This window comes from Lepisma saccharinum, chromosome 1 (genome assembly GCF_977018435.1).
Source record: "Lepisma saccharinum chromosome 1, izLepSacc3.1, whole genome shotgun sequence".
Classification (NCBI taxonomy): domain Eukaryota; kingdom Metazoa; phylum Arthropoda; class Insecta; order Zygentoma; family Lepismatidae; genus Lepisma; species Lepisma saccharinum.
In genome coordinates, this window is record NC_139229.1 from 183,823,634 (window position 1) to 183,845,292 (window position 21,659).

General features: G+C 38.2%; 1 protein-coding gene across 1 annotated transcript in view; it reads right to left on the bottom strand.

Annotated features, from left to right (window-relative positions):
* Positions 1–502: 502 nt before the first annotated feature.
* insc (spindle orientation adaptor protein inscuteable) overlaps positions 503–21,659 on the bottom strand; it is a 111,845-nt gene continuing 90,688 nt past the window's right edge. The window contains exons 3-9 of the mRNA XM_083144082.1: positions 13,747–13,959; positions 12,706–12,970; positions 8,897–9,136; positions 8,171–8,342; positions 7,100–7,457; positions 2,545–2,668; positions 503–2,211 (exon numbers count right to left, since the gene is read on the bottom strand). Of these exons, the coding sequence (XP_083000208.1) occupies positions 2,080–2,211; positions 2,545–2,668; positions 7,100–7,457; positions 8,171–8,342; positions 8,897–9,136; positions 12,706–12,970; positions 13,747–13,959 (1,504 nt within the window). The 3' untranslated portion in view covers positions 503–2,079. The remainder of the gene's footprint in view (positions 2,212–2,544; positions 2,669–7,099; positions 7,458–8,170; positions 8,343–8,896; positions 9,137–12,705; positions 12,971–13,746; positions 13,960–21,659) is intronic.

The window sequence follows — 21,659 nt, forward strand, 5'->3', positions numbered from 1 at the left end:
AATTTCTCTATACAAAATTTATTTCAGACTAGAAAAATACATTAGTCATTGTAATGACAAAGTTCATCAAATAAATACAATACAAAAATCTGCATGTAAATGGTTTTTTTAAGCATGAAAAGAAAACTGAATACACATAAAAATGTTTTATGGTAAGGAATGAGAGATGTATTTTATTGTTACAGAAACTTACAAACATTCGTTTTTAAACAAACAAACCTTTCTTTAAAATGCTGATGTACAATATACTCAATACAATTCATGTTGTAACTGAAATTTATATAGAAACATTCTTCTGGTTTTTATTCAATTTTTAAACTAAAATATATATTAAGAAATATTTTTTATAATAAAAAGAGCACAGGAAATACAAGAAGGTATATAAACTTACAAACATAAGGAAAATCTCTAATGAACACATTCTGTAATATACAAACTACAAATATATACAAACAAAAGTTGATGGGTGATGTATAACTCTAAAAACGTTATTTTTTTCACAACATTTGTCAGTGTACATTTCTTTCTCATGGAAACAATGAAATTTTAAAAATATGTGCAAGCATGATTGATATTTTAAAAGGTGCTTCGAATAGCAGTATGGCATGTAGTATATCCACATATATCCAAAGTTTGCATTTGCGAACTTGGAATTGTAGGAATTCCCCATTATCTTTGTATGAAAAGATTGATAAATAATACATACAAAATGAAATATTTATTATGTATTGTCATTCTAAACTTTCTACTGTATTCTTGTTATCTAAATAGAGAGCAGTTTGTCTTACAATAAGCTTACAGTTGCAAATTGATAGGTACAATATGGTCGTCACCTTGTATTGTGGGTAATTGCTTTATTAAATTTGTTAAGTTAAAGTTAACACAAGTTGCAAGAAAAATATACTAGGTTATTACATCTGAAACAATGAACATTACATTACATTGTAAATACTCTCCCTAGGTTTATTCGTAAAATATATAAATTTTTGAAAACTAAATAAAAAAAATAACAACTTTATGGTACAATAGTCCTTTAAGGGCCAGTACCTGCCAGAGAGAATTTTCTTTGTAATGGTCATTGTTTTCTAGCTATTGTGCCCGAAAGATTTTGGTAAAGCTGTGTAATTGTAACTGTTATATTACGCAGACTGGTTTGTTGGTTTAGGTCAGGTTTGACACAGTCATAGGCATCAGAAAAGGGAGAGCAGGGATTTGCTGGAAATTGACAGTGTACATTTCAAATTAGAAAAAAAAACAACCTGGAAGCTTTTAATTTTGATAGCAGGTAATGGGAATAAAGCCCAGTTAATTGCATTCTGGCTGAATAACTATGAATAACTAAACAAAAAAAAAGAGCTTAAAATGCCGGAATCTTATATTTACACATTCTATATCCAAAGAATTTCAATCATATTCTAAATCCAAAGAATAAACGAATCTGAGTTTTCAAAATTCTAAAATAAGACTTTTATGTGAGAGATCACACAACGTAAACTATAAAACTATTGCTGAAGTACTTGCAATAATCAGCAGAAGCATGGTCAAAATGTCTGGTGTGGTAGCCATGGCAAAGTTTTGTAAGTTTACATTTTTTTATGTTAACCCCAGTGCAAAGGCACCAACTTCAAATATATTGGGGGGGGGAGCAAGGCTGGCATAAACAACATTTTATATGTGTAAACATTATCTTCCCCATCAAAATGTACGCCTGCTACAATCTATCTAAAAAAGATGTGTATATACTGTAAGGACTGTCTGCAGCATCATGGCACAAATAAGAAAGAGTGCAGCATCAAGGATTCTATGTTTGGTAACAAATATAATTGCATTTTAAGGATGTGGAATTAGTTTTGAATGAACTTTTTTCGGTATATATATTAGAGTTTTCTTCCTTGCAAAAATCAGTGAACACCCACAACATATTTATCACAAGTTTACCTAAAAGAATTTTGAATGAAAATTTCCCCTACATGCATCACTGCCACTTTCACATCAACACTTAGCATTAAATCAATTGTCACATTCCTTGTGACAAGACAAATGCCATGTAATTTAATGTGTTTTCATCCTTGTGAACGTCTATACATAGCTCTCCTGCCTTGAGGAGTAAATGAGAAATGAGTCCAGCAGTCGAGGCTCCACCAGTTCTAGAGCTTCCAAATCTTCAATCACTTTGGTTCCACAAGCTGACGATATTTTCCGCAATGCAGCCTTTGAAATGAAGATGATAAGTTAGAAAGCAAGATATTGAACTTATCTTAATGCATTTAAGTATGAAAAGGAACACATTTGAAATGATATACATATTCTGTACTATTTTTTAGAAATGGAAGTAGAAACACGATTAGACACGTGTTACTTTTCAGTGTGATACAGATGATGGAAACAAAGGTGGTGAAATTGGTCATTCTAAATACACAATTCTATAAGTTAGGTATATATTTTGAAGGCAATTACCAAATAATTTTTAGTGAAATATTCAAGAATAACAATTTAAATTGAAGATTACATTGTTTGTGCCTTTATATATAATATAATACTCACCAAACATGCAACAAGGACTCCATCACTGTGGTTCCTCTCCCTGTCTTCTTTGCACAATTTCACCAATCTCTCCACTCCCCGAAGTTCCACTACCTGCTTGGCTACACTTGGCTCACTACACAATCTGAAAGAATAACACAAATATTTGTTATTTTAACCCTAAACAAAAAAATCTAATATTTCTATATTCACTTCACATTCTACAGAATATTTTTTACTACATGGTGTATCATCTATACTGCTGGACAAAATAAACCGGACACTTGCATTTTTTGTGATAACGCATAAATTCTGATTCGAAGGCTAACTAAATGTTGCAGAAACGGAATTAAGTACAAATGCATAAACAAAGTCCGGATCTATGAATAGTGCATATGGTACGTACTACATGATCTGCCAAACATTCTGTAATACATTGCAAATCAGATGTCAAATATTAAGGTGTCCGGTTTTTTTTGTCCAGCAGTATATTTGTAGACTGTTGCATGGAAAATCTCAAAGACAGACTGGATTGGCCGTATCGAAAGGATGGAGAAGCTCAAACTGTCAAAGGAATAACAAAATGGAAACCATTTGCATCTACATTAAGGGAAGGCAAACAAAGAATTGGAAAGCAGAAAATAGAAGATGATTTATGGAGAATGAAAGTTAAAAATTAGAGCCAAGCATGTGAAAGAAAACAATGACACATTAATGTTGTGCTGGCCAAAACTCACAAAGTGTTGCAGTGCATTCCCTAACATATAAACATTTACATAACTGTTTTTGTAATAAAATACTTCTTCTTACATTTGACAAAGAATAGCTACATACATAAACAGAAGCAAATTACTGACTTCTTCCATGTAACTTGCTTCTAAAGGTTCAATTAACTTCAATGGGGTTCTGCTACAGGCAGAACGGAAATTATACAAAGCTCTACGCTACAGGTAAGTTGGACAGGAAAAACTAGTAATTTGTTTCTGTGTAATTGTTACACTATTGTGTTGTTCAATTCCCAAAACATGAAGGAATATATAATTATTGATGAAAGTGTGATTGTATTTCCTTTTATTTCCACTTTTACAAAAGACCATGAAATTTGAATGATTTACAGAATTATAACAAACAATCAGTGATGTGCAGAGATAGATCAATCAATCTCACATCTCTAATTACTTTCAAATCACAATATTTATTGTCTTGTTGAAGCCACAGTTCATATGCAATACTTTTTTTTCACGCACTTCTCGCCCCTCAGTGCGATCAGCGAGCAAAGCTGGTTTTTCCTCCACCTCATCAGTAAAATGTAGAAACAGCCGCCAGAAGGGAAAGAGAAGATTTCTGCCTCTACCTCCCACGCCCCCTGCAAAATAGTTGAATGGTCGTGGTTTCAAGTACCCCAGTCTATCTCCAATTTCCTATTGGAACAGATAGGGAATTGGTTCCACCTCGATTCCTTTGTAAATCCTCTAAAGCACTCAGGGAAAAAATATCTGCAGTACTTATATTATCAAGATTTTCGAAAGAGGTTTGAGGGGGTTATGTGTACTTTATTTTAGTAGACATTCCTCATTTTGACATTTTTTCCTTCTTTAGCAATACTTGTCCTAATTGGGGGGTTATGACCCCCACCAACCAGTGGCGATTTCTCTGGGTGTGTAAGTCGTGTGTCAACGGCCAAAGGAAAATGAAATAAAGAAGAAAGTATCTGTACTTTTATAAATTACGATTTTGAGCGTTTTTCTTTAATTGTCAGTTTCGAGCGCCTGGTAGTTTACGAACACGGCGCAGCGTGCATTGGTTGTCACGCAGGCAGATAGGTCCCAGACTGCCAGGACGTTGGATAGGAAATACAACGTCTTACCACTGCCGAAACATAGGATGACCGCGCATGCGCATCCTGCCACCCACCACCATGGTTAGCTTCTCAAGGCGTTGTATTTGTTCCCAACGGTTTGGCTTTCATTCACCCCGCGTTCCGCGTTGTTTTGCTCGTGATTGTTGTGCATTATTTTTTAAACGTGTGGTGTGAAGTGATGTGATTATTTTAAGATGGAGAATAGTGGAAGTGTTGTGCAAAACTATTTAAATGATTCCTTTTCTTCGCTTTCGTATTCAGAGAAGAAACAAGTGATTGACAATGGTCGACCATGTCCGAATCTCACGATGTCAACATATGTTAAAGGAAAAAGTGGTGCTGGAAAAGGTTTTGAGAGACATTTTCGAAAAGAACTCTATGAAATTTCAGACTGGCTTTGCGGGTGTGATGTGGTGAATAAATTTTACTGTTGAACATGTTTATTATTCTTAGGGGAGTGCGGGATCCCGAAAAGTCGGCACCGGGATTGGGAAAAAAATTTCCTGTCCCGATCCCGACTTCGGGAAATGACTTCCAGACTTTTTCAGGATCCTGAGCAGTCGGGAAATACCGAATGGTCATTGTAAAAAGTTGTTAATTCTCGATGTTTTCAGCATTGCAAATGTCTGGAACTTATCGGAAATTCTTAGTTTTTGTATCAGAAATGCAATAACAATCACTTAAGTTGAAAATGACGTGTAGAATTCGATTTTTCAAGAGCTTCGGAAAATTTCGAACATTTCCCGTCCCGAATGTCGGGATTTAAAAAATATCCCGTCCCGACTTTCGACTAAAAAAGGTGTATGGAATTATCAAGGGTATGCGGATTTGAATAATCTCAATACTGCAGTGAAGAAACACAGTGAGTCTGAATTGCATCTTTCTAGTTTCTTTAAATTTAGTAGTTTTGTTGCCACCCCTACTAGAATTGACGGTCTTTTGGATACTCAACGCAAATCTGAAACAGAGCTACACAATGAAAAAGCAAAAAAGAACAGGGAAATATTAAAGAGGTTGATTAACGCCGTCTACTATTTAACAAAGCAAGAACTGCCATTCCGAGGCCATGAGGAAAATGCAGCATCTCTAAATAAGGGCAATTACATGGAATTCCTTATTCCAAGTGTCGAGTTTGATCCCTCATTAAAAGAACATTTATTAAATTCTACAGTTTTTCGCGGTACTTCGGCAGGTATTCAAAATTATTTAATAAATTCAGTTTCGATGTTCTGAGAGATGAAATCTACAATGAAATTCAAAACACAGACTTTGTGGCTATCATTGTCGATGAAACATCAGACATTAGCAATAAACCTCAGGTGTCAACGATGTTACGTTTTTTTCGGACTCACAGAAAAAAGTCATTGAAAGATTTCTTGGGTTTCATGACATGAGCGCCGATAAAACTGCAGGAGCTCTTTTTAGTCACGTGACTGAAATAATGGATAAATATAAGTGTGGGGATAAATTAATTGCTCAGACATACAATGGATCTTCTGTAATGAGTGGTCAGTTGAATTATCTCCATCGAGAAAGAATTACTTTATAAGCTGAGAGAAGGGGATAAATCCAAATTTTCTCTTTAAAGATAGAAGAATAGAGCTGGAATTCAAGTAACTGTAAGTTGATTTTTCAAAATTTACTTTTTGGAAGGATAAATGAAGGGTAAGGGGAAAAACCGGGAATGTGCAGTTTAGCGATTTTTCAATGAACGGGTCATTCTTATGTCCAGGGTGTTTTTTGTAGGGGTGATGCGAGTTCCACGAACCCCTCTGGTTGCAAACTGCTGCTTTAAAAATTAATTGTATGGCGAAGTATTGAACATTAATTTTCTCGTTTAAACAGTCCTTGCTTGTCCTTACCCTTCAAAAATATTAATATTTTAAATGAAGTATTTACTTCATTTTAAATAATTTATGTAATTTAATGTTTTTCTAAATATTTCTAAATTTACACCAAAAATGTTCGTAGAAAATAAGTAATATTAGGTCACAGAAATGAGAGGGGGAGGGGTTAACATTCCTTCTTTGACAACGCCTTGAGTTCAGGGTCAGGAGACGCCACTGCCACCAACCCTCATTGGGCACGCCATTGAATGCTATCCCAAGTGTCGGCATCACCGCACATCACTTTGGAATACACTACAAACACACACTGCAATAGAAGGTATCAAACTTGCAAAGGATGATTTAGATTAGAAGCTATGGTAGTATCAGGTGGCAACAGAGTGATTTTAAACGCACGTTGCATATTCAGTACTTTTGGGGAAAACTTTAATAATGAAAGAAAGAGGAAATTAAAGTTATCTGCAATGGGTCCTTAAAAAAAAAAAAAAATTAGTATTGATAGTGATATTTATTATTATTAATTGCAATTGCAGTGAACTTGCAAAGATTTTGTTTATCTTCAAAGATTTATAGATATTATCTGTTTTCTGAAAACTTTACATCATGAGGGTAGGATATGTTCCAAGATTTATTGCGAGATGGGGGTGGGGTGGGGGAGCTGCATTCTGCAACTGGGGAGAAGCATAATGAGCACACCTAGAAATAACAACATTCAAAAATCTAATATGTACATTTTATAGAAGAACAGTTTAAAAATGATTTAGCATAGTGTTATTGAGATTTTTTCTAGCTTTCAAGTATAATGAATATCTGTTATGAACGTGAACCAATCAAATATGTAATTTATAAAATAATGTAGAACTCTTACCGAGAAAGTGCAATGGCAGACTTTTGCTGCACCCTCTCCGTTGCTGAAATCTCTGCAGACCGTTGCAGAGGTGAAGGCCTAATTTGCAGGAAGCAGAGAAGACTCACAACGGCTCTCTGGTCTGCAAGATGAGTTCTGCTTTCAGGACTCGCAGCCATGTTTGCAAGCAGTGTAGCCACCTGGTCTTGTAGGAAGACGGAAATTTTGGGACCACACCGGCGGACAGCCCTCAAAAGTTTTCCAACTGTTCCACAATCCAGTAAAGTCCATACAGCCTGAGGCTCCATGAATGTGATGTTTGCCAGGGCTGCTGAGGCGAGCAAAAGTGTCTCACAAGATGATGTGCCACTTGCTAGACCTGTAAATAATAATAATAAACATTAAACAATAAGCACACATAAAATGATTTTCAATTCAGTGGGAACTTTGATATTGATTCATCTGAGATGAATCCAATCCTGTCATGTTGTCATGTTTGTCAATCTATGCTTGTTTATGGCTAGAAATACTGCCAACAACGGTAGTTTTGGAAATATTAGCCAACTCAAAGGCAGCTGATAAACTTTGGATACCCAATCCGTAACCTGGTCTGGTAAGTGTATTGAAGAGCAGCAATAATAATATTCATACTAATACTAATAATTATACTTTTTCACACACCAGAACCCTTTTTTGGTCTCCCATGCAACTAAGCATAATGAAGTTTCTTTTTTGTTAAGACGTAGCTTCAAAGTCAGGGCTGCAAGCACAACCACATGACACTTTTCAGCCCAGGCAGAGAGAGTTTTACACTATCAAATGTTGTTGTGTAAACTATATAGTTCACTCAGTAGTATGTGTTTGTCTTTTGTTATTTTACATTGCTTTCCCACCAATATTAGGTAAATGGGATGAATCAAAGCACTGTGTAGCCAAAACATTACCACCAACTTGTACATGAGTATTTTATGTTATTCATTTCCATTAAGAAACCATTGAATCAAATATGGATCATGAATTGAGATAAAGAAGAGACTATGACCTTTGTTTACATTAATAAAGTAAGAGGAGGAATACAACTACACCACTTACGTGTGAGTGATGTCACCAGAGTCTGCATATGTTGAGAGAGCCCTTCCACATGGTGGTTGTCATCTATCCAAGGAGCAGTTATCTGAGCCAGGACAGCTGCAGCTTCTGATGTCTCCTCTTCTGGGTTGCTTTCTTCTGACAAAATGTCTCCAATGATCTCCACACCACCAGCCTAAAAATAAGTTAATCAAGGAGTTAAAACTCTGAGCAAGTTAAACTGAAAAAACTTGAAATATTTACCTTCTGAAGATTTCACGTTAAATAATCTTTTCTGATGCAGATTTTATATATCATATACTACATTTATTAACTTAAGGTTGCTGTGCAAATTGCATCACAGAGAGGAGTCAAATATTTTACAAAAGGACACTATACCATTATAATCAGTTTACTATAACTACTTTTTTGGAGGAACATAAATGTAGGAAGATTGGGGAGAGGGAGAATTTTAAATATTCTCAGCGGAAACAATGTTTTCCTACAGGCTGTGTCCAAGATATCTACATTATTGGAGGAATCCATTTAGGATTTGCGAACTCATAAATGTGAATCTTAGGTGGACATTCTCACACACATTCTCTCTCCTCTCAAACTCTACCTCTGGAGAAACTCTCTGTAACTCAGGATAAAATATATAGGAGGGAAGGATGACAAATCCCTCCAGATAAATAGAGCCCTGTCAAACACTTTGGTGTCAATCAAAATTGCACAATGTTATCTTCATACCTTTTCCAACTCCCTGATGCCATCTACAACACAGCAAACCGTTGCGAGCGCCCGAAGAGCTGCTATTCGAATGGCGCTGGATCTGGACTCGAGGCATATGGAGAGTAAGGCTCGTATTCCGCCGCAATGAGCCACCAAGCGACTCAGGTGAGAACCTTCTAGGCCGAGGGCGGCAAGGCTGGACAGCGCTGAGCGCAGAGCCATGTCTGAAGTTGGTTCCTCCAAAACGGCCACCAACACCTGAAAAATAAGCCACAGTCAGTATCTATGCATATCTTTAACAAGATATCTTTTACATATAAAATATTTGCTAGCACTACTAAGCATCCACTATGTTTTCTTAACATATAGTAATGCACATACTACATATTTGAAGGGAGGATGAAGGGGAATTCACCATGCTAGACATACACTGTTTGAAAGATCACACTCCGGCCCTGGAGCGTATTGATTAGTGTGTGGTAGTGTAGCACAGATAAACGCATTATATGCAGATATGGAACTCAAACCTTCTGCGCTATAATTTACTGTATACAAGAAGTTCTGCAATCGACCGAAGAGAGGCGCCACTCGCACTTTTTGGCTCAGTGTCATGGCGAAAGCAACACGCTTGACATTTCCCACAGGTCAACAAATGATACGTTATAAGTTTATCTGTGAGTGTAGTGTGTAATGTACAATATAATTGATATGAGTATTGTCGATAGCACTAAGTAGCTTAGCCATCAAAGAAACCAATATTTTGCAAAATACGTTAATCTTACAGATAAAGTGGTAATCATATTAAAATCAGTTCAGGATTGATGCCGTTCTTCCTTTGGGGGATATATGAGCTTAATTTTTATCTCTCAATACGTTATTTGGGGAAAGTTGTCGCCATTTACTATTTTATTGTATTTGCATTGTTATTTTACGTCGCTATTTTTCCTCTCTTCGCTATTCGAGACGACGAAGATGAGTGCAATTGTTAAGATAAAATTGGTTCAGCGACTCTCAGAAGAAAAATGCCCAGACCGGTATCGAACTCGTTTGGGATAGAAAGGCTCGGCTGGACCTTTGGCATGTGAATGGGCGAATTTTTTCAAATTTTCCTCTCCATTCGAAAAACTTCTTGGATATTTCAAAATATGAAACATTACATCAGCTTAGAATTCCTTCTAGAGCATTGACGTGAATTTTCATATACTTTTCTTTCATTGTTGTTTAGATATTATCAATAGTTTAATAGACTTATGTAATCACAAAACTATTGATAATATCTAGACAACAGTGAAAGAAAACTGCACGAAATTTCACGTCAATGCTCTAGAAGGAATTCTAAGCTGATGTAATGTTTCATATTTTGAAATATCCCAGAAGTTTTTCGAATGGAGAGGAAAATTTGAAAAAAATCGCCCATTACTTTTATATTAATCCCAGATTTATTACAAAGTTTTGGATTTTAATTCCGTCACGTTGCCGGTTCGGTGACCGAGGGCATTTAGTGGTCGATTTTCGAACTCGCCACTGAGGTTCCCTTCCCTGGTTCGAATCCCGGCCTGGGCATTCGTGGTCTTTTCGAGTGTCCCCTTCATCAATTTCATCTGATCATCTCTCATAGTCACGATTAGCCAAAAGTGATGGAACGGAAGTAAAATAACAAGAAAAAAAAATACAAATATATATATATATATATATCCTGCCAAGTTCAAAAGTGGTTTAGAAATTGTGTAATAAATCACAATTGAACCTGGGGAAATTTCAGATCTCGCGTCCAAGAATGTATTATGTTAAGGAATTGATATGTACAGATCTGTACAACCATGAGGCATTTTTTTTCCATTGAATCGTACATTGTAATTCTATTCCATCTACTTAAGAGTTTCGATTCCTTGACATCACGATGATCATACCACCTCACCACTTTTACGGAAGGCCGGATTTAGTGCTGCCCACGAGACGAGACTTTGGCCTGTCTCGTCTCGTGGAAATGCTGTCTCGTCTCGAATTTTTAAAAGCCTGTCCCGTCTCGTCCCGTGGGCAACACTAGCCGGGTTGCAAAAAATAGATCACGACTCAAAGTAGGAAGTTAGCCCGCTTAAATACAGGCTACATTTCAAACCGTCGTTGTTACAATCAACATTATCCGTACCTATCTTATTAAGGAAGCCATTTTGCAACGTTCCGTAGACTGGGGAAAAGGTTTAGAAACTTAACAGTCGTGCACTGTGGAAACCTTGGCAAAAGAAATGGCGCTCACGTTTACCAGACCTCCTACGCACCTTCGTGTCCAACGTGGGGTCATCAAAACAAGAAATTCTTTGCAAGTTGCCACATGCTATGAATTCAGCCGCGGTGCTAGTCATGGTGGCAAACACTCAACTTTGACCGGGCAGAAACTTCGAGAGAGGAACAACCCGAAGATTGTCCTTGTAGCCATGACACCAACGGCCCGAGGATCGCTCCATTAGCCGGTCATGTCAACCAGAGCGTTCCCCTTGAACGTGCTCAAAGCTGAACGTGCTCAAAGCTTGTCTGGTCGGTTACGTATGTTGCGAAAGCGACAAACCATGATCTCTCAGGAATGAACACGGTCTCCTACGTAAGCGCCTTACTAGCAACTTAACTAAGCAGTACACTGGAAACTTCCTACCGAAAACTTCCTACAGACAGGTCGACTGATTCTGTTAACAAGATTATGTCGTAATCGTATGTTTGGCTGTGGGCGTCGAAAGGTTGCAAAACTGTTTAGAGATTGATGGTGTTTTGCTGGCAACACGGCGTTTTTTAAGTGGTCTCGACACCTCGAGTATAATTTACATGAATTTGGATACACAAAAGCGTAAGCGCCGCATGCGGGTGGAGGGCAAGGCACTTTTCAGCCCCCCTAAATGCCGCACGAAGGGCAGACATTGTATGCAAAATATTGTTTATCACAATCTTGCCTCCTCCCTCCTAAATTTATTTTGAGGTTGGCACTACTGCACAGCAGAAGTGTCACAGGGAACAAACAACCAATAAATCGTTTCTGGTTGGTTGGTTGGTTGATTTGGTGTTTTAAGTCCACTTTATGCACATTTAGGCTAATCGGGTCTGGGCCTACAGTTTAAAGTGGGATCCGAACCACTATGTGCCTCCACCGAATATCGAACGCGGAACCCTTTGATCAAAATATTTTCTGGCAATCAAATATTTCTTTAAATAAGAGATAAACAAATGATTGTTCACCAGCCCCAAATTCTTTTAGCAATCGTGAACATTCGTTTAGAATTACCAAAAATCTTGGTAAAATTACCAATCTTTTGTGATTATCAAACCAAACTTGTTTCGTTAAACAGAACAATTCATTTTTTCCCCTTATACTGGAAATAGTAAATCAGTAACAACGGTTAATCAGTCACATTCCTATATACGTATCGTCGATGAGTAAAAATACTCAAATTCGACTATTTGGTACGATCTGGAGTGACCAAAAAAGCAGATTTTTTTTCTGCTAAAGTTGTAAGTACCTCGCATGAACGTTTCATTATCTCTTAACTATTACGTATATTTCGCCCTGGTGACATAAAAAAATCTAAAATAATAATAATAAAGTTTGCCGTCTGCATACCGTAATGTTTGACCGTGGGAAACTTTTGAATGAAGAATGTAACTGGATATAAGAACATATTGGTGCAATAGCTGAAGTGCGTTGAGTTTAGTCTTCTAACCTGTTGCCCTGCGCGGTTTGTCTACGGCAGCTTTCAAACCAAAGCGACACACGACACGGGTGTTTTCACACCGAAGTGACAAGCGAGAAGAAACCCAAAAGCATAAAGACAGACACAAACCTTGATTTCTCTGCTGAGAATAAGGTCCACGAGGTGGGTGAAGGAGTGTCCCAAGGTGGCCACATCCCTCGGAAGGTCTTCGGTTCGAAGCTTCGGTGAGGCAACAGTCTCCCTCAGCCTCTCGCAAGCGTCGAGAAGTTCCCGCTCTTCCTTCGTTATCTTCACTTCCCGCGTCGAGTGGTAGTCGTGGAGGAACTCCGTCACGTGGCCCACTAAACTCTGCACCAGGGGCGGAACTTGCTCGAAAAATTGGAACTCCATTCGCCTGGAAAGAGTGCGGAAAAGTGAAATAATGTATTCGCATTGGGACATCGGTGCTTATTAATGTGTGATTTTTACTTGTTCAGTTCAATTTTAAAAATAAGTACAATTATAACATACACTGAAACAAGTTAGTATAATATTTTTAGATGTTTCAGCATTTCACACGGCCCTTTATGTCCATATCATATTGTACAATGCTAGAATATACAATAAGAAATGTTATCCACATAACATTTTCTGTAACTACCTAAAAAGGCGTTTGGCAAAGTTTGATATGATTTAGTTTTGAAAAAATTGACTATTTGAAAAGAAGAAAAAAAACGAATTGTCGTCATACAATACACCTAGAGTTTAAAGTAGAACTAGAACCACTGTGCCCATCAAAATAATTGGAATATGGTTTACTAAAAATTACTAAACATTCCAAGGAACTAATTTGCATACTTATTTACAAAAGTATGCACAAATTTTATGACTTTTCTTTGAATTGTTTACCATCTCTGCTAGCCAGGGGAGAGGAGGACAGAATTCGCCACCTCTTTAGAACTTTATTCTCTTCAAGTAATTAAAAATATCCAGTTAACATGATTAAATTTATTATTCACAATTACATTCAACATGCTTCTTGGTATATGCCCCCATACCGTCAGAAAATTCCAGCTTTACTTAATAATACTACACCATGAACTATACCCCAGTTTCAATATAACATTCTGGATCTACGGAATACATCGAGTGCCCCTACTTGTGAACGGAACGGCCATCCTGGATACTTACTGGCAGAGTTTGGCGAATTCGGCTGATATCACGTGAGCCTGTTGCTGGAGGGCGCGTACTGTGTCTTTGGTGTTAGCAGCCATGATGGTTACAAAATGGCCGACGTCCACTGCAAGGGACTTGCTCTGAAGCGTGGTCATGCACTCTGGCTCATACAGGGTGCCTAGGTCGGCCAACCAGGTCTTCACGGGGTCCCTCGTGGAGTCACTGGAGCTGAAAGAGACGTCCATCGTTAATTATAATAAATAGATGAGGTCCTCATCATGAGGATGATATGTAGATGATTAACTTTAAATCAGATTGTAAGACAAGGGTCCGCAGAAGATAGATCCAGAAATTCTTACAACTAACTGTCTTACGTCTTGTGCAATACATTATTTATCAGCAAATTCATTATTTAAAATAGGTAACGTTTCACAGACATGTTGTTTGCATCATCTAGATACCGGTATGTTAATAAATAATGCTTTAGAATGTAAAATCAGCATAGTTTTAAATTAAAATTATTCTATTATTTTCACATAATACGGGATGTAAATATATATTCATATATTTTAAACTACATTTTGCTATATTTTACGTCGCTTTTTGCATCTTTCGGTTAATCGAGACGATTTGATGAATGAAGATTAGATGAAATGGGTGAGTAGACAAAAAATATATATATAAAAATAATGTCAAGCTCATGGCTTGGTCCCGATACTCTATGTGACGAGATCGTGAATCATGAACTCAAAGCGTTAAGGTAGAGACAAAAACTGGACAGAGGAACTTAGGGGCGCAGAAAAAAAATATTATGTACAATCTACCAGACAAACTTGATTCGCAAGGTTCCGTTATGGATGCACCCGGTGTGAGCAACTCAGGAGAGCACGGACCGAGCAAAATGAACTGTCTGTTTCGAAAACACAAAAATGTTAAGTACTACAGAAAATGATTTTGTAATTTTAAAAACAAAGTGATATTTGTGCCACCCTGTATTTATCAAACTAAATAAAACACAGCGGCTTGGATTGGTCCATATCTACGTAATGGTAACCACTCGCAACCGTTTTATGTAGATGCCTGCAAAACCAGAAATCTTGTGTTCGAATCCTGAACACAGTAGAGAACCGACGTTGCTGATTTTTATGTTATTCATCCTCAAAATCTGGAAACAAGAACAATGGTGACAAGTAATGTATGCAACCCGCAGAACAGTTGTGCTGAAGACAGTTGCATATTACAAAGGATAGCAAGTTATTTAGCCAGAAGGATATGTTTGGAAGATAAGACCTGTTTCTCCGAAATCAGAGCATCCAAATTACGGACTTTTTATTTACATACTTGCATATTATTTCCTCCAGTTACTTATGCATTTTCTAAAGATCAACCCTTTATGGTATAACTGAGCTCAGAACCATCTTATATATTACACGCCCCTGACATTACGGCATCACTTGTGCTAAAATGTAGGGAAAACTCTTGCAATATAGAAGTGAGATACTGGGGTGAAGAGAGTAAAATCTGCAATTTTGTAACGGCGATAAACTACTGCAAATTTTATAGATGCTATAGTTTAAACAGCAGTAAATGTCTAGTGATCAATTTGCACGAGAGACATACTCAGTGTTCGAATACTGCAAATGAGAGGAAAAATTACCGGAAACTGTGACCACGATGATTGTCCACTTGCTTAGTGCATTTATTTAGCTGTGCTGGCTGAAGGATGAAACCTATGCATAGCGCAAGACCATAATTTTCAATCCTAATACTCCAAAAAATAAATGTATTTTAAGAAGATTTAATTTTGTTATCGGCAGAGTTTCCGTCGCGGAAATTTATTATTTAGTGTGATGCAAAGAGAAAATTACCAAACATAAAAAAGTTGATATTTTGAAATAATCATAGTCCCCATTTGTTCAGCACGAATATCGTCATGGGAAAATACATTTCCCGTAGTTTATAAGCGAAGCCCAAGCAGTGAACAAGAGGGAGGTACATCTATGGAGTGGTCTGATGTCGGACGGAAACTAGAATTTTTGCATGTGGGTTGTGGAGGTATTAATTATTATTAGATTCTGTACAATAAGAAGAAAAGTTGAAGAAATTACCGACTCTGAAACATGCCTTTGATTAGTGAAATGAAAGGTGAAGAGTTCTGCATGAGAAATAACACATTTCTTAATGATATTTTAATAAGTTTTATCTGGATTAATAAAATCGACTTAGATATCAGATTACAACTGCGATACAAGCAGAAATCTAACACTCGCCAGCATTGTGAAAAAATTGTTGAAATAAATGTGCTTCAATCCGCTTGAATGTGAGAAGATATTTATGTGAAGACAAACACAAACACAAGGAAGACCACAAATTTCTAATCTATTGTCAGTTCCTAAATAAATTTCTTAAATGATACTCGAAATTTGGATTTTGGGAATTTCTCGCTGGCCATTATTGTCGCTAGCTCGATCTCCAATATGAAGAAGCCCTCCTTCAGTTAAGTTCGATACTTTGGGTTGCGTGTTCCGTGGTGATTATTCTTCAGTTCCATCTGGTCTCCAGGGAAGAACAAAGACATATTTAAATGCTCATTCCTTCTTTCGCATTACGCCCTTCGAAGCTCGATAAGTTCTCCCTAATAATCTCCTGCGTGGCTTTTATTGGCTTTAGCAGTCCGTTCGAAAACCCTGAGAGCCAACCATGCACATCACGTGCCTCATCAATCTTCGCACCCAAAAGCATTGTTGCGTTGTCCAAGCAGTCGGTTGCCAACTCGAGCGAAAAAATAACTAAACCTGGTTACTTTATAATCTTAGAAGTACAACTTTTTCTGGAAATTTCCGGCGTAATTTGACACAAAATACGAGTGAATCACATAATCCCCGTCCATGCCCGAGAATGTATCAAGGAAATATACCACGAACAACATTTCTAATCCGATTATTGCACCATACTTAGAAGAGAATTAGAATGTAATGAAGGGATTAAACTGAAAAATATGGCTTTGTAGGATTACGGCTCGTTTCGCCTTATTACGTTTTCACCTTCAAAAGAATTTAAAATGATTTATGTGACACTAACTTTCTAAGGCGAAACGGGACATCCCATTTCGCCTTATCCTGTTTCGCGTTACACACAAAAAATTTCCCACTAGGGAATATTATCGACATGAAGGGTCATTATTATTAATGTAATAAAACACCATGCTACATTGATATAACGAATTTATCGCGTGTTTCTTGGACTCATACTACAAGTATAATTTATTTCAATTTTCTTGATGGATGCAGTATGATGCAGCACCTAAATACGCCATTAGGTGATTGTCTCCTCTTGTAAACAATTCTTTCAAACGCTGAAGTCTCTGGTTGAGACGCCTCCACTTCATCTTCTGTGTAGGTGGTGCATGTCCAACTTCCAGCATCACCATATGACTCGTTTTCTTCCTAACCTAACCTAACCGAACCGCACGGAGGGAGATTGGCCGAGGTCGGTGCTCCTGGGGTTCGTGGTGAGGAGCCAAGGTAGGCAACAGCTCTGCGCCCCCATTATGAATTACCCTTCAAGGCGATAATATTCCCAGATGGGAAATTTTTTTATGTGTAAGGCGAAACAGGTGAGGCGAAATGGGATTTCCCGTTTCGCGTTAGAAAGTTCGTGTCACATAAATCATTTGAAATTGTATTGGGGCAGGTGAAAACGCAATAAGGCGAAACGGGAGGACACGCTTTGTAGTACGTTACATTGCAAAATTATTACTATTCAAAGCTAAAATTAAAGCAATACAATACTTTATTTTACCTTACAATAGTAATAATAATATGATAAGAATCGGTTCAGTTGTAGGAACAATGCTTCCTGATTTTTTTTTTGATTTTTTTATTTATTTATTTTGCTACATGCAGGTTTGATAATAGTTTTCTTTATGGATGATTTTTAGCGAGTTTCGCGTCTCATGAGTTGGCAACAGTATCCACGCAACGAGTAAAATAAACACACGCCTTCCAAGGAGATTTTGCTAAATTGCGCCTCGTCAAATTATAAACACAGTCTTCTTTTTTCTCCATTCCTTGGTTCTTCTTCTTTCTCTTGTTTCTTTACACTATTCGTGCTGCGAGCTAACTCCACAGGTTAATTGCAAAGGAAGAACGGCGAGAGGGAAGGGGAAGGGAGAGCGAACCTCGCATGCCCAGCGTTTAGCTGTCGAACTGTAGTCACGACGCTTCCTCCATGACGACTTGGTTTGGAGGTTCACCCACTGCGATAATTAGACCTTGTGGCTATGGCCACGTAATGAAGTAATCAGCGCCAGTGATTGGATGTGGCGAACAATGCAACTAGATACAACAGGGTCCACGAGACAAAGTTTCCGGTCTGGAATAAAAAATATCCATCTTGGTCGAATACTTGAGCTCTGGCACGGCAAAAGTTTTGGCAAAGTTTTGTTTAAAAAGTTCCCTTCTTCCACGGAGAAGCCAATTGGGACTGCGAAAATATGGATACCCTTGCTCCTATCAAATCATATGTACGGTAGTCAGCAATAAAAATGGTACACTTAAATCCACCGTGCTCGCTTTCCTGCAGCGTGTTACGTGTGTTGCCTAACTCTACTGCGATAGCCGAACATTGTGTTGAAAAGTTGCAATTGCAATTCGCACATCGCCGTAGGGTTAGGCAACCCACATAACACGTTGCAGGAAAGCGAGCATTGAGGACGTATGTATCCCATTTTTATTGTTTGTGACTGTACACTTGATAGCGTTCGGTAACATATGGTACAGTGCCTTGATCTATTTATTGTGCCGCTCGAACACGTGCTCGTGTAGCGGCTGGAACGCTCCGCTTGCCGGCGATATCGGATGTACCGACATCTATTTACGCTGAGATGAGACGGAACGAAACGCGATTTCGCTCCCTCCAGCCAAAATACCGGCATCTGGACTTCCAATTTCCTGACTCTTCATTCATATTTGTAATTTTTAATGAAAAGGAACGAGGACATATGGACCAGAAATAGGCAAATTCGAATCTTCTAAAATTTGGATTCGAGTTTCGGATAAATTCGGATTTCTGTTAAAAGTGTGCGCACACAGAAAATCTTCAAGGGGAGGGATCAAAATTGAAAATGCATCTTGAAATAGTTAAGTAATTCCGGATAAACACAGTTAAATTATTTATAAACAAACCATACAATAAACTTACATCGGGAGACTCGGATTCGATTCGATTCCCGACGTGGGTGATTTCGGGAGGGAATATTTCCAACAATGCCCCTGCCAGAAGAGGCTCTGGGGCTCTCCCAGCAAAGGTATCTGGGGGCAACCCTGAGAGTGCTGGGGTGAAGGCGGTCGGAGTGTGATGATGATCACATCACCTTCACAAATCGTCGGTACTATTAATATGTAGTGTCGTACCTCCAAATGTCACCATGTATGCCTACATATTCCAATGTGTATAGGGTAGTTTTACCTTTTATTTTAATAAAAGGGAACAGTAACATCCAGCTCACCTAAAAAAAAAACTCACGAAGAAGAAGCAGGTGGGATAGGGTAGATAAGAAGAGGAAAGAAAATAAATTAAATGTATTATGACAGACTAGTCAGACGGATACCTTTATAAATACCATACAGAAAAAGGATATTTGAGGTAGATCGTCAATTTACGTAGATTTTATTGTTTGCCTGAGGTGTGTGGGCTGGTCGACTGAGAGGGCGTTAGCTACTACTCAACTCCCTGACGTCGTCAGTGCCGAGAGAGAGATGAAAGCAGTAATTTATCCACACACTCCAAAATCCCGTAACATACCCCAAAATTTTCCAAAACCTCCTACATTTTTATGCGTCCAATTTATTGGCCTTACACCTCTTCTACAGATGGAACCAGAAGAAAATTGAGAGAGAAAGAGAGAGAGAGGAAGTATAGGTGCAAAAATGAAGTTATTGAAGAACAAATACACGCGAAAGCAAGAAGAGAAAAGACTGTAAAGAGAAACGAAAAGCAGAAGGGGAACATTTCGTACCTTGTATTTACATTTATCGTCGCTTTGCTGCCACTTTTGGCTAATCGGGACGATGAGTGATGATTACATGACACTGACAAAAGGATACCCATGCCCAGGCCGGGACTCGAACCAGAGATCGACCACCAAAACGACAGAAAAGGGTAAAAGAGGAAATAAATAAAAGGAAGAAGGGAATAAAGGAAAAATATAAGAAAAGAAGAATGAAAGAAAGGAAACAATTATATAAAATCTGAATAGAAAATAAGGCAGTATCATTTTTTTTTTTATGGTCCTTCCTGTGGATGGACATGTGTTTAACAGTCGCGCTCCTTTAGTCCCTGGTCCCGAATCAAAGCCGGAGGGCAGGAAACGGAAGCGACCAGGTATACTTCATAGATTTGCGTGCATCGGGGGATGATGAAGTGTTCAGGTACATACATCTTTGTATGACAATACGTCGAACAAGACTCAGAACACGTGTAGCTCCACCAAGCAAGAATATAAGTTTCTGTCCTGTAGCGACAATAATGGCCACGTGGGCAGAATCGGATTTTTTTCTTCCTTTCGTCTATTTCTTCTTTCCTGCGCGTTCTTTGTCGTTGCGCGTGGATGCTAGAATAGCCTTTGATCGGACCCTTCCTTCCACAAAGCCCTCTTGTGCTAAGCTGTGTGTTTGCTTGTTGTGGGCTGAAAAACTCACGCGCAGGTGGCTGCGAGTCATGTCTCTGAATAATTGCTGGCATTATTTACAAAAGGCGCTCTGTTGTTTGCATCTGTTTGCGAATACTCAAGGGCCTAAATAGCATAAGCTTCTTTGCATCACTTAAAACCACCTCTATTACAAACGTCAATGATCCGAGACTTCAGCAATTTGTTTTGGTTAAGTCACACGAGTTGGTATGTAAGAAAATACCTGGATTTAAAATGTCGCCTCCTCTAGGCGAATGTAAAAAAACATAGTCCCTTCCAATTCTTTCTGATCACCGCCAGATCTCAATGCACTTTACATGCAGCACTGCACTGTTCTTATTTTCTGATTTCAATGTTATTATTATTATCATTATTATCCTGACCACTCAATGGTAACCAGTAACCACACATCGGTTTTGCGCGCAGTTTTTTTCTTTTTACAATACATTTGATAATTGCCCCGTATCATTTTTTTTTTAACTCAAAACAGATACAAAAGTTTTCCCTGACTCTTGCCTATTTTAACTACTCTCCCATAGGTTTAGTAAACATTTTACATTAAGTATTACGTAGACACCCCAATACCTCAACACCCCCGCCTTAACCCACACGAAAAATGTCCTCAGCAACCCACTATATTTTTCCGCAGAGGTCCAATATGGCTGATAGTGCCTGGGAATATACGCCCAAGTCGCTCATTACTGTACGGTCATCACTAGTAAAGGCTATTGTTAACAATAAGAAATTCAAATCTTACGTTTTCGCCTTGTTTGACCCTAAACATCTCGGTTACCTCTGAACCGAGGTCAAATTGCCAGCATTTGACTACGTGATTATCCAGGGTCAAGAGACTGATAAACAATGTGTAAATACGACGATGCCAGCAACTCAAATTTACAAAGACAGACTATCAGCATACGCAATCATGAAATGAGCTTCGGAGTCATGTTTCGATGTTAGACATCCATGCATCGTGGGAGCTCATTTTCTAAAAGGGGGAAGGAAAAGGGTTAACAGTCAGTTCGTCAGGTAAGGATGCTGGTTAATAACATGTCGTGAGTTGTTTTCTCGTGGTGGGAGGTGTGGAGGGGGGGGGAGAGTTGTCACAGGAAGCCGGACTCTTGTGGGTGTCTCCCCTCACGAGCAAACACGCGGAACAAAGACCAATGAACCGTGGTCGAGCACCCGAAAAACTCTTCTTCGCCTGGTACCAAGTCATTCATATCCCAGACTGCTC